Source organism: Pseudonaja textilis, chromosome 1 (assembly GCF_049901715.1).
Source record: "Pseudonaja textilis isolate UNSWEBS1 chromosome 1, rPseTex1.2, whole genome shotgun sequence".
Classification (NCBI taxonomy): domain Eukaryota; kingdom Metazoa; phylum Chordata; class Lepidosauria; order Squamata; family Elapidae; genus Pseudonaja; species Pseudonaja textilis.
The window spans coordinates 224,207,736-224,220,329 of NC_141990.1; the positions used below are offsets into that span (position 1 = coordinate 224,207,736).

Below are 12,594 nucleotides of genomic sequence, written 5' to 3' on the forward strand. Positions count from 1 at the left end.
ACCCCACCGGAAAGAAACTTAGAGCCATTAAGGAAGCCCCCACACCAACGAACAAGGTGGAACTGCAGGCATTTTGGGGACTGATTAACTTTTACAATGTTTTCCTACCCCAAAAGGCGGCCGTGGCAGAACCCCTGCATAGGCTGCTGGATAAATCAGCCACCTGGACTTGGGGGAAGTGGGAGGAGAATGCATTCTAACAGACCAAAAACCTGCTAACATCAGACGCAGTCCTGATCCAGTGTAGCGAGACCCTGCCGCTGATGGTGACATGCGACGCGTCACCTTTTGGCATCGGGGCAGTCCTCAGTCACACCTTCCCAGACGGGAAGGAAGCACCCATCGCCTTTTTCTCGAGAACGCTGTCCAAACCGGAGAGGAATTACAGCCAGCTGGACAAAGAAGCCCTCGCCATCATTGCTGGAGTGAAAAGGTTCCACAAATACCTTTACGGTAGGACTTTTTCAATCATCACAGACCACAAACCTCTACTTGGGATACTGGCAGGGAACAAGGCCACCCCGAACATCCTGTCACCCCGGATGACAAGGTGGTCCGAGTTCCTTGCTGCCCACACCTACGAACTGACACACCGGCCCGGCAAGGACATTTTGCACGCAGACGTGCTAAGCCAATCCCTCCTACCAGATCTGGATGACGACCCGGCGCCCATGACAACAACCCTGCAAATAGAGACTCTACCCAGCCTGCTCCTAACCATGCCAGACATTGCCCGAGAAACAAATAATGACAAACGGCTGGCGCGGTTATTGAGCTGGGTAGAGAGGGGGTGGCCGGAAAGCAACGGCAGCGAACAGTTCAAAGCCTTCAGGAACCGGCAAACTGAACTGTTCACACAGAAAGGGTGCATACTTTGGGGAGACCGGGTGGTCATACCAGAGACACTACAAAGAAGAGTACTGGCAATGCTACACGAAGGGCACCCGGGCATAGTCAAGATGAAAGCCCTGACCAGAAGTTACGCTTGGTGGCCAGGGATGGACAAACAAATTGAGACATGGGTAGCCGGGTGCAACAGATGCCAAGAGACGAGGTCCACCCCCTCCGCCGCTCCAGTCCTGGAATGGGAAACCCCCAGGGGCCCATGGTCACGAATACATATAGACTTCGCCGGACCGACCAAGGGACATACATTTCTCATCACCATGGACGCCTACTCCAACTGGCTGGAGGTAAGCACCATGAGAACAACAACAACAGAAGCAGTCATAGATAAGCTTAACAGACTTTTCATGACACACAGTTTGCTAGATGTTCTAGTGTCGGACAACGGCCCACAGTTCACAGCACTGGCATTTGAAAAATACCTGGCTGAATGGGGAATCAGGCACGCATTAACCTTGACAGCTCACCTGGTGGCGAACGGACAGGCGGAATGGATGGTCCAATACACAAAGAAAACCATCCAAAAAATTGAAACAGGCAAAATACAGGAGAAAATAAACAAAATGCTACTCATACAACACATTACACCAAACACGACCACAAATAAAAGCCTGGCAGAACTACTGATGGGCAGAAAATTAAGATCCCCGCTGGACCAACTACACCCCACATACAACCCAGAAAACCCCCCAGAACCCCCCCAGCAGGCACCGAGCATTTAACATCGGGGACACAGTCTACGCGAAGAACTTCACGGGAGACCCACTCTGGGTTCCGGCGCAAATAACCCAGGTAACAGGCCCCTGGTCGTACAGACTGCAAACCACCGATGGAAGGAGCTGGAAGCGGCACATCGACCAGCTACGGTCAAGACTAGCCGCCAACAGCCCCGACACCCCAACAACAACAACTACAGAAACCAGAGGGGGGGGAAACTACAACAACCAAGCAGGGGGAAAACAAAGGGCCTAAAATGCAAGCAGAACACCCCCCACCTAGGGCAAGCCAACTCCAAATAATAAACCAGCCATACTTACCAGCAGACCCCAAACTGTTGCAGACGGGAGCTTCACCTGGAAGGAAAAGCCAAGCCAGTTCAACCAGCCCAGAAAGACCAGGTGGGAATAGCAGAGACCGCAGCTCAACTGACCCAGGTAGACCGGGCGGGAGCTGCAGCGACAGGCCTGGCTCACCCTTCCAGGCAGTTCCACCAAAGGGGTTGAGAGCGACACGGACCCCGTCCGAACCGGCCGACGATCACACACAGACTGAGCCACGCAAGTCAACTAGGCAAGTACGGAGCCCCGCCTACCTGCGCGACTACGTCACCACGCTTTGTCGGACAAAACCAAGAGGGGAGGGGTGTTCTATATTAACATTCTCGAAATCCTGAATTCTGATTGGTCCATGCGGACTACAACTTGATTGGCTAACTAAATCCCTGTGATTGGTGCGCTAAGAATCCACCGCGATTGGCCAAGCTGATCGTGGGAAATTCAAAGCGCTGCCATTGGCCACCGAGCCGCTGGCCGGCTGAATAAAGCCAAGCAGCTCGCAGGTCTTGAACCCAACTGCATATTCAATAAAGAGCTGAATGTGCACTTTGAGTCTCGCCTCTCTATGCGACCCGATCTACCCGGGACCAATCTACCGGACATAACAGCAACCATCCTAAATGAATCACTTTCCAGAAATAAACATAAAGATGAAGCTAGGATGCTAAAAGAGATCTTTAAACAAACTACCAGTACTTATTTGAAAGTAATATAAAATTTAGCTCTTTCATTGTTTTGTATCCTTGCCGTCCTTCATTTTGTTCCTGGACTCTTGTTATCTTGGTTTATGATTTTATATTAGTTCCCAACTCATATGTCTGCTCAAACTCTGCAAAATATAATAACAGTGAGATATTCCAGCTCCATCACTCATCTCCCTAAGGATTCTATCAACGGGCAAGTTTTGTTTAGTAATGACCAAAGGTAATAGCATTTTCCAAAACTAAAAATTTAAAAAAAAATACTCTGTTTTCTGAGAACACTCAAAGAAAATTAACAACTTAAGGGACGTCAATTGGAATAATCCCACTGGCATTTAACGTATTAGTCATTATATTAATAGGACAAACATTTCTTGGAGCAGCAGAGTACTGGTAAACTGCTTTTTTTTAAGGAGGTGGGGCCAGCAAATATTTCAGGTATAATTTAGAGATTATTCATCCAGTAGCATAAAATACAGGGTTTTCTCTAAGCCTCCTTACTTTTATGCGCTCTTTGCTTTTCAACAAATATATCAGAGAGAGGGCATCAGAAACTTAATCATAAACATGGTATGTTATTCCAGAATGCATTTGTTTTTTAAAAATATATTGTGTCTTGATGTATGTATCAGTTACTTGCTTTCCTTTTAAAACAAAAATAAACAGGTTTCCAAATAATTCTACTGTAATCAGCATGATCTAAATATGCTTAACTTTGATGGAATTTTGTCCACTGATTTAAAACTGCAGGAAAGAAATATATGTTCATGTCTATTTGTTAGTAATTTTACTATTGGTCTCAGTGTTTTCTTTTTAAATAAAATTACCTGATGCATAGTAGACACATTGTTTAACAAGATTACATTGAATGCAGAAACTTTACAGATTATTACAATAATAAAATAAGCCTACTTATTATAAACTTTTCAGGCTTTGTTAATTTAAGTGATGAAGATCTGTAACATGTCTCTCCTACCCCCTTGTTTGTTCAGTATAATCTACATATATGTTGGAAACTTATTTCAGCATTTATTAGACTATAAGAATTCTTTATATTGCTTCATCTGAAAAATACCTCTGCTTACTGAAGTGACGGACAACATTTTGGCAATCAGAAGCTGAACATATTCAGCAAGATAATCATATTAAAATGTCAACGTAAAGAGCAGGGATAGAATTTTGAATACATTTTTCTCTTAGGGTAATGAAAATCTTATCCATCTCCATTGCCCACACCTGAACATCTGTAAGAAATATTCACTGAGCAGTGAACAAGTGTGAGAATGAAAGTTTATTGTACATTAGTTGATTTAGAGAAAGGACTCAGTAAAGTGGATAGTCTTGAATTAGGGAATGTTTGGCATTAACATAGAGCTAAAAGATGGTTCTGAATGTGATAAGAGCAGTATATGAGGGAAATCAAGCAGATATGAGAATAAATCAAATACATAACAGTTCAACACTGAGCAAGACAAGGTGACATAATATCCCTTCGTTTTAAATGTATTTATGGATGCCTGTATAAGGAATGCTTGTGGTAATGTTAGAGGCATCTGACTGAGGATGTGAATAAGGAAGAGGATGCAGTTTTGTGTGCAGACAATATCATATTGTTTCTGTGAACTTGAATCATCTTACTAAATGTAAGATAAATTGTATGATGAAATGTGAAGTAGGGATCTTATAAAGCTGTATATCAAGATCAAGATATTTAATTTGTAATTGACAGAAAAACTGAGTGAATGCTTGCAAATGTTATACATAGATGGAAGAAAAATACAGCAATCTGATGAATGGTTTACTAAAGAGGAGAAAACAATGGAACATTTTATGAGCTACAAATATTGGTATAAACATGGTGGGAGGTATGTGGTTTGTTGCAAGGAAGGAACGTTGGTTGACAGAAGCAACAACTCTTATGTGTGAGAGTGTGTTTTTCCCCACTCCGTTATGTAGAAGTGCGAATTGGATATAATAGGAAAGACATGAGAGTAAGTTGTATGCAACAGGAACAGAGCCCTTAATATTGTAAGTGTATTTGTAATAAAAGAAGATAAGGTCAAGAATAGATGAGTGATGAATGAATATGGATGGAATACAAACATGAACAATTAGTATGGAAGAAGTATGTTGAAGAGATTTAGTCGTATAGAGATAACTTAAGAGACTGAATCGCATCACAAACTTATGAAGGAGCAAGGTCAAGAGAAAGGAGAGATGAGAAAGTTACAGTTGGATGAAGTTGATTCTCAGAAAGAGGTGAAGAGAACAAAACAGATCATGTGTGAATACAGATGTGGTAGAAGCATAGAACATTTTACAAGAACTACTTACCCTGAGTAGGAATAGCACGATTGGGATAGATATAGTGGATGGATGGATGGGGTAGATAGAGTGGATGGATAGAATTCTGAGGTGGTAGGAAAAGAAGCCCTGGAATTTCTTTGGTGGGGGATGCACCAAAGACAAATTCCTTGTGTGTCCAATCACACTTGGCCAATAAAGAATTCTATTCTATTCTATTTTAATATTCCCATGTTTGTTTTTTAAGAAAAAAAAGGTAAAGCAACTGGAAAATAAAACAGCATGAAATACTGTCCCCTGATGCACCACTCTTTTTAAAAATGTTATGAGAACATTTATAGCTTTATGCATAGACTCTCAATCACAAATTCAAGTATATGATCCCAAGTCTGCCCTCTGAAATGATTAGTATGTACTCTGTATCTTCAGACATCTATCACAATTCTTTTAGGCATGTAAGATCAGACATAAATCATCAAAAATATATGTTGTTAAAATATGTCAGTCGATATTTATGCTGTTTTGCAGATCATCTAGGTATGGACTTCCTATCCATGACATTCCACCCAAACAATGTGACTGAATTTATCTTCTTTGGCCTCATGCAAAATGAAGAAACCCAGAAAATATGCTTTGTCCTGTTTCTGTTCTTCTATTTAATCATTGTGTTGGGCAACCTTCTCATAGTAATCACTATAATCTTCAGCACCCACTTGATGTCTCCCATGTATTACTTCCTCAGTTACTTATCCTTTGTGGACATCTGCTATTCCTCAGTTACAGCTCCCAAAATGATTTCAGATTTGCTTCTGGAAAGAAAAACCATCTCATTTATTGGCTGCATGGCTCAGCTCTTTGGAGTCCATTTCTTTGGCTGCACAGAGACCTTCATTCTTACAGTGATGGCCTATGATCGGTGCATTGCGATTTGCAAACCACTCCATTACACCTCCATTATGACTAGGCGAGTCTGTGGGCTGATGGTAGCAGCTTGTTGGCTTGGAGGGTTTCTGCACTCCTTGGTGGAAACTCTTGTCACCATCCAGCTTCCTTTTTGTGGGCCCAATGAAATTGACCATTATTTTTGCGATGTCCACCCTCTGCTGAAACTGGCCTGTACAGATACCTATATAGTTGGCATCATAGTGGTTGCAAACAGTGGGATGGTTGCTTTAAACTGCTTCATCATCTTAGTGGTGTCATATATTGTAATCTTGACCTCCTTGAGATCTCATTCTTCTGAAGGACGTCGTAAGGCTCTTTCTACTTGTGCTTCCCATGTCACAGTAGTAATTTTATTTTTTGGACCATGTACCTTTATTTATATACGCCCTTCTAGCAACTTCTCAGAAGATAAGACAGTAGCTTTGTTTTATACGATTATCACCCCGATGTTGAACCCATTAATCTACACATTAAGAAATTCAGAGATGAAGAATGCCATTAAAAAATTATGGAGCAAAAAATGTTTTCAACAGAAAAAACAAATATGTAAACAGAGCATGCATAGAAATAATAAAAACAGGATGCCTATCTTGTTGTGAAGATTTTATTTTACTTCTGTCAATATATTATGCTGCTTTTAATATAATTCTTCCACTGACACTTTGCATTTTACTTCGTTATATCTTGTAAATCATTTGATGATTTGATTATAGAGCAGTATAACACTGGATTGAACATCATTTGGTAGCAGGAATAAGTTAACAAATAAATCAAATTTGGTTTGACAAAACATTCAAGATTTCCTATTGGGATTTTATTATTTTTACAGTTCCCCTTCATTAACTTTATTTAGATATATGCATAGGTTCTAGCAGGTATGTTAAAGTGCAAATTGATTTTGGCCATACAACATTGGAGGTCACCTTTTGGAAGCTAAAATCCAGGTCAGAAAATATTCTAGCAACAACACGATCACACACTGATACGGAAATGCATAGCAAGACAACCAAGAGCAAGGCTGTCAAACTCCAGGCCTGCGGGCTGAATCCAGCCATGGAATGCTTAGATCTGGCCTGCAGGACTGCACTGGAAATGGTGAAGGATTGGCCCATGGCATCTCTGCCAGCAAAAATGAAGTTTGGGAGGGCTGTGTGCTTCCCTCCCAAGCTCTGCTTTCAGTTGCGACAACCTCCTGCAACCCTCTGCCAGTGAAAATGAAGCTCAGGAGGGCCACTGTGGCCACGCACGCCCTGGCCATGCCCAAGGCCACCAAGAGGATTATTAAGTGCTGGAACAAGACTAATATGGGCCCCCTCACCTACACATTAAGTTAACACAACCACAAGGGTCTCCCTTCCCCCTCCCCATCACCCTGTGAGAGGGGGGACTGCCAGAGCAGCAAAGGGGGGACATTAAAAAGGGGGGACTACCAGAGCAGCAAAGCAGATCAGGAAGTGGGTATGTGTGTGAGGATGAAGTACAGAGAAATGATGTTGGAGCCCATGCAGCCCACAAGTAATTTTTTTTCTGACTGGGAGAATGATGCACTCTAGTCTATGCAAATGAAGGAAAAGTGACACTTCCCTTGCCTGCCCCCCTCTCCTTCAGTTTATCCTCCTGCATTTTAAAGCCACCTCTTGCCAGTTACCCTTTGGCATGGCTGGTGTACACAGATCCTCCGACTAAGCTAACAGTGGCGCCTCCTTCCTTTTGGCATGAAGGATTTTGACAGGGTGAGAAGTGGAAGTTCATTCTTCAAGAACTGGGGAGAAGGGGAGAAAGATAGAGGGGAGGTGGATGTGGAGGGGGGGAGCAATAATTGCTGCTGCTGCTGCTGCTGCACAGGGAAGGACACGCCTTCCTTCCTTGACATTTGCCCTCTGATGAGTTGAGTTGATCCAGCTTTGGAGTGTTTTGCCTGCAGGAATCAGACGCTATTGTTTTCAGTTAAGCCCAGAAAGGGTAGAATCATGGTATTTACCATTGTACTAACTATAGTACTAAGAGTCCAGAAGTAAAAAGCCACTGGTGTATTATTGCCACTTTCTTACTAGTGGTTGTATCATTATGGAGTGCCCAGTCATGATGATCTGCTTATCTTTGGCCATGACAGTAGGCAACCTTTGAATGATAGAGGCTACATTCAGCTCCTAAACTCTCTGGAAGGCACCAATATATCATCCAATGAATGAAGAGATGATATAACTTCTTACGGACCATAGTTTTCTTTTTGTCTTCTTCTAGAAAGCTTTAAGGATAATAATATGAGTGGAAAACAGACCACCTCCATTTCCCAAATGAACCTCAAAGAAAGACCCCAAATCGTTATTTTTAGACCTGTTTGGGGCCATTTGCAGGATTTTGATTGAGAACTTATTTGGTACTCTGCAAATTTCATTTCTTTCTAAGTTTCAATGCTCATGCTGGGAAGAAATAACTAGGGGAGAAAGAGAAAGAATCAACCAGTAAATGTCTGTGTTGTCAGAGTGGCCTACAACCATCATTTCTACCTCATTGTATCTGACCATCTGCAGTTTTTTTCTACCGTAGGTTCCTGCAAGATTCTTGATGGGGAGATGTTCGGTGCATTTTTCAGAGAAGTGTGGAAGTGACAAAGATCCTATATTCACCCAAATTTGTTTTCCTTTTCAAGGACTTGGATTACAGGTCTGGATGAATCGTTAAAATTGGATTGTCTTGTGACTCTGCAAGATTAAAGATTGTGGGAGTAGAGCTTTAGATCCTGGGATTATTCCCACCAAATTCCAGTGTTCCTCCACCTCCTTGCTCCATTTCCTTTCTGTGTTTCTTCCTATGTACATATTTTTGTACATTTTCATTAACAGTTGTATAGACCGGTTTTTAGATTTTGGTCACAAAATGTGTTAGAGCCAGTTGTCCATGGGGTCAATTCCATAGTATGCAGCAATGTTTAAAGACATATTGTCATGAGGACAGAATTAACTGCCACAGATGTGGCCCTCCATAGTTCAGCCACAATTTTGCCTATGAAAAACTGGATGATTATCTCACCTACACAGTGCCTGGCTTTTTATTCTTATGTTAGCAGCATGCCTTAATATCTAAAATTCATAATTTCTCAATAAAGATTAAGTCTTTCCCAATTTTGTTTTTTATAAAGTTTTTTTAAAATTTTTGAATATACTTCAGTATCAATACATGAACAATGAGGCACCTAGACATCATTCATTTGGATATAAGCAGTATTAATAATATTTGTTACTTAAATCGCACTTATGTAATTGTAATGTTATTATACATATTTGTATTAAAATATAAGCCTTCATCATTTAGTTGTTCAGCATTTTAGTTCGCCTTTCTAATGACAATAACAATATCACTAAAACATACATAGTGTCACCATCTTTCAACATCTAATCTTTACATCTAGTTATTACTTTTAGTATATTATATAGAAATATGTATAATAATATTCCCCCTATTTCTTGTTTCTGCCTCTGTTCTAGCTCCTAGTAAATCAATCTTGTGTTACAAAAGCCTTTCCCAATTTTGATGTTCTTCAGATAATGATGGACACTATGGTCTTACATATCTGGAGGTTGAAGAAGACTTCACTTCAAATGGATGCTAATTAACTAATGCAAAATATATTAGAATGAGTTGCATGTTAAAAAAAGTTCATATTTAGCATTTATTTTCTATTGGGAAAGATTGAAATACTTATGGGAGGTTATTAACTGGATCAGTGATGTAATGGTAGCACCTATTTAAACATTTAATTTCATACTTCTTAATAAGACAAGAGCAACAACTTGTAAAAGCAACTCTATGGTGAAGAGAAAGAAACAGGATATGCCATTGGTTTCAATTTGGCTTTTTCTATACAGTGGGCAGCTATAGAATGGCTTATACAATTGGGAATGATGTAGATAGTACAAAGCATTCAAATTCTTATTTATAGAGCCTTGGTAGCGCAGTGGTTAGAGTGCTGTTACTGCAGACCACTTCTACTGACTATCAGTTGCCTGCAATTTGGCAGTTCAAATCCCACCAGGCTTAAGGTTGACTCAGCCTTCCATTCTTTGGAGGTGGGTAAAATGAGGACCCAGATTGTTGGGGGCAATATACTAACTACTTAGGGCTGCAAAGCAGTATAAAACGGCATATAAGTCTAAGTGCTATTGCTATTGCAGAGTTTCATGGATACTCTTTTAGCTGAGAGAGAGAGAAAGAAAGAGGGGGGGGGAGCAAAATTCTGAGGGCATCTTTGGTAGAGCTGGAAGATCCTGTAGTCTAGGGATACCTCAACCAATCAGGTAATAATGGAGATTATTGGTGTCTTTTTAAATGTGCTGCGTTCATGTTACGCTTTTAGCCACTTTTAGAGGCTTTGAAAACATGCTGGTTATACATAACATTTTTATACTTTTCCAGATTCTGATTCCCATCTCTAGCACAAATGTGTTGTGTTCCTATCTGAGGTCATTTTGTTTACCTGATTAGGCAATACTTGGATTTTCATTTTATAGTAGTAGAACAAGCTCATTTAAGTTGCAGAGCCTAACTGCATGTATGCCAACATTTAAATTTCCACTGTCGTAGAAATACCTGAGGACTAAAGAATTCCAGATGATTACCAGCTAGCAACAACTTTAATGCTATTTAGTGCTTGTCTAAATGTTTACATTCCAGTCACAGTGTCCTTTACTGCTTCATTTAAGCCAGTGAGCACCAAATTGCTGTCTTAATTATTAGGATTTTGTCCAGATGAAAAAAAAAGTAAAAGGGCAGCAAGAGACAGTATTCCAAAATTTGAGTGCCTTCCTATCTAAGAGTATATTACAACTTAATTCTCTGCAACAGAGGTAGAAAAACCCATGTATAAAAAGGGACAACAGAACTGAAAAATTTATTCTTGTCATGGGTCTTTCTCACTGCTAGATGACTAAATCAGGACATTGGCTGTGATTTACATTTGATTCCAACAGAACAAAATAACACCAATGGCATTCAGGGGTGCTTTTCTATAAGACCAGTAGCTGATTTTGGAGCATCTATGAAATGTGAAGATTTTGATAGGGTTATTTGTATGACTGAATGAAACATGGTTAACATGAAGTCTGACTAAACATTGAAAAAATGCATTTGAAGTTTAAACATTTGGCTTTACAAATTTTTAATTTGACTATACACATTTGTATAGGTTACAAACTTTATATTTCAAGAACAGTTTCTCCAGTGTCCTATAATATTGCTGTGCTTCAGTACTTCCTAAAGTGATTTCCCTGATTTGCTGGACACCCATTAAATTTCTGACAACTGTTTATCTTCATTAAATTTTAGGGTAAACATGCCTTGCATGTGAAGGAATTAAGGCCTTGAGAACATTGAATTCAAGACTTTTTTCAATCTGCATTGGTGTGTATACATTTTTTTTTGTAAAAAGAATGCTAAACCTTTAATTGCCAGTATTCCTAATTTTATATGATGTGTTGTAATATGTTACCTAGCTTTGAAAATATGGAGAACCGAAATAATGTATCTGAATTCATCTTGCTGGGGCTTACTCAGGATCAAGAGTTACAGAAAGTGTGCTTTGGTCTGTTTTTGATCTTCTACATGGCAATTCTGCTGGGGAATATACTGATCATAGTCACAATCAAGAGCAGTCGCCACCTGATTTCTCCAATGTATTTCTTTCTCAGTTATCTTTCCTTCATAGATATCTGTTACTCCTCTGTCACTGCTCCCAAACTGATAGCGGACTTCCTTGTGAAGAAGAAAAGCATCTCTTTTGTCGGTTGCATAGCACAACTTTTTGGGGTTCACTTTTTCGGTTGTACTGAAATTTTTCTTCTCACACTGATGGCATATGACCGATACATTGCAATCTCTAAGCCTCTCCATTATAGCACTATTATGAACAAGAAGATCTGCAGTTGGATGGTGTTTATGTCATGGCTGGGTGGATTTGTACATTCAATGGTCCAGACACTTCTTACTACACAGCTACCCTTCTGTGGGCCAAATGAAATTGACCACTATTTTTGTGATGTTCATCCTTTATTGAAATTAGCCTGCACTGATACCTATATGATTGGACTTATTGTCATTGCCAACAGTGGCATGATTTCCCTCAGTTGTTTTCTTGTGTTGACTTTTTCTTACATTGTTATCCTACTCACAATCAGAACTCATTCTTCTGAAGGCCGTCTCAAGGCTCTTTCCACCTGTGGCTCTCACATCACAGTTGTGATTCTGTTTTTTGGCCCCTGCATCTTCCTTTACATGAGGCCTTCAACTACATTCTCAGAGGACAAAAGTGTGGCTGTTTTCTATACTATTATAACTCCTATGCTCAATCCATTAATTTACACCTTGAGAAATGAGGAGGTAAAGAATGCCATGAGAAAATTATGGAGCAAAAAAGTATTTTTGTCTAGGAAATTAAAAGTGGATTTAAAAATATAAGCTTGGTTTAATCACATGTCATATCAATGGTGCAGAAAATTGTATTTGTATCAGAACCGGGCCTGTTGGAAAAGAGACTTTTCTATTTTTTAGCAAGGTTTCAATAAAATGCATCTTTTCTTCTTGAAATAATAAGTGAAATGTCTAATTAGTATGCCTTAAGTTTTAAAGCGTATAAAGGATATTTTCTTTTAAGATTCATGGCTAACGAAAGAAGATTTAATTTCTTG

At 40.0% G+C, this 12,594-nt stretch overlaps 2 protein-coding genes across 2 annotated transcripts; both read left to right on the forward strand.

Annotated features, from left to right (window-relative positions):
* Positions 1 to 5,505: 5,505 nt before the first annotated feature.
* LOC113448827 (olfactory receptor 4S2-like) lies at positions 5,506 to 6,461 on the forward strand. The gene is given in 2 exon segments (XM_026719638.2): positions 5,506 to 6,430; positions 6,433 to 6,461. Coding segments are annotated over 2 exon segments (954 nt in total).
* A 4,952-nt stretch (positions 6,462 to 11,413) lies between these two features.
* LOC113448828 (olfactory receptor 4S2-like) lies at positions 11,414 to 12,364 on the forward strand. Its single transcript, XM_026719640.2, has one exon. It carries the CDS (start codon positions 11,414 to 11,416, stop codon positions 12,362 to 12,364), a length of 951 nt encoding a protein of 316 aa, XP_026575425.1.
* The last annotated feature ends 230 nt before the right edge of the window (positions 12,365 to 12,594 follow it).

What these genes read in the sequence shown, in the direction of transcription:
- LOC113448828 (XM_026719640.2), top strand. Translation starts at nt 11,414, where the DNA reads ATGGAGAACCGAAATAATGTATCTGAATTCATCTTGCTGGGGCTTACT.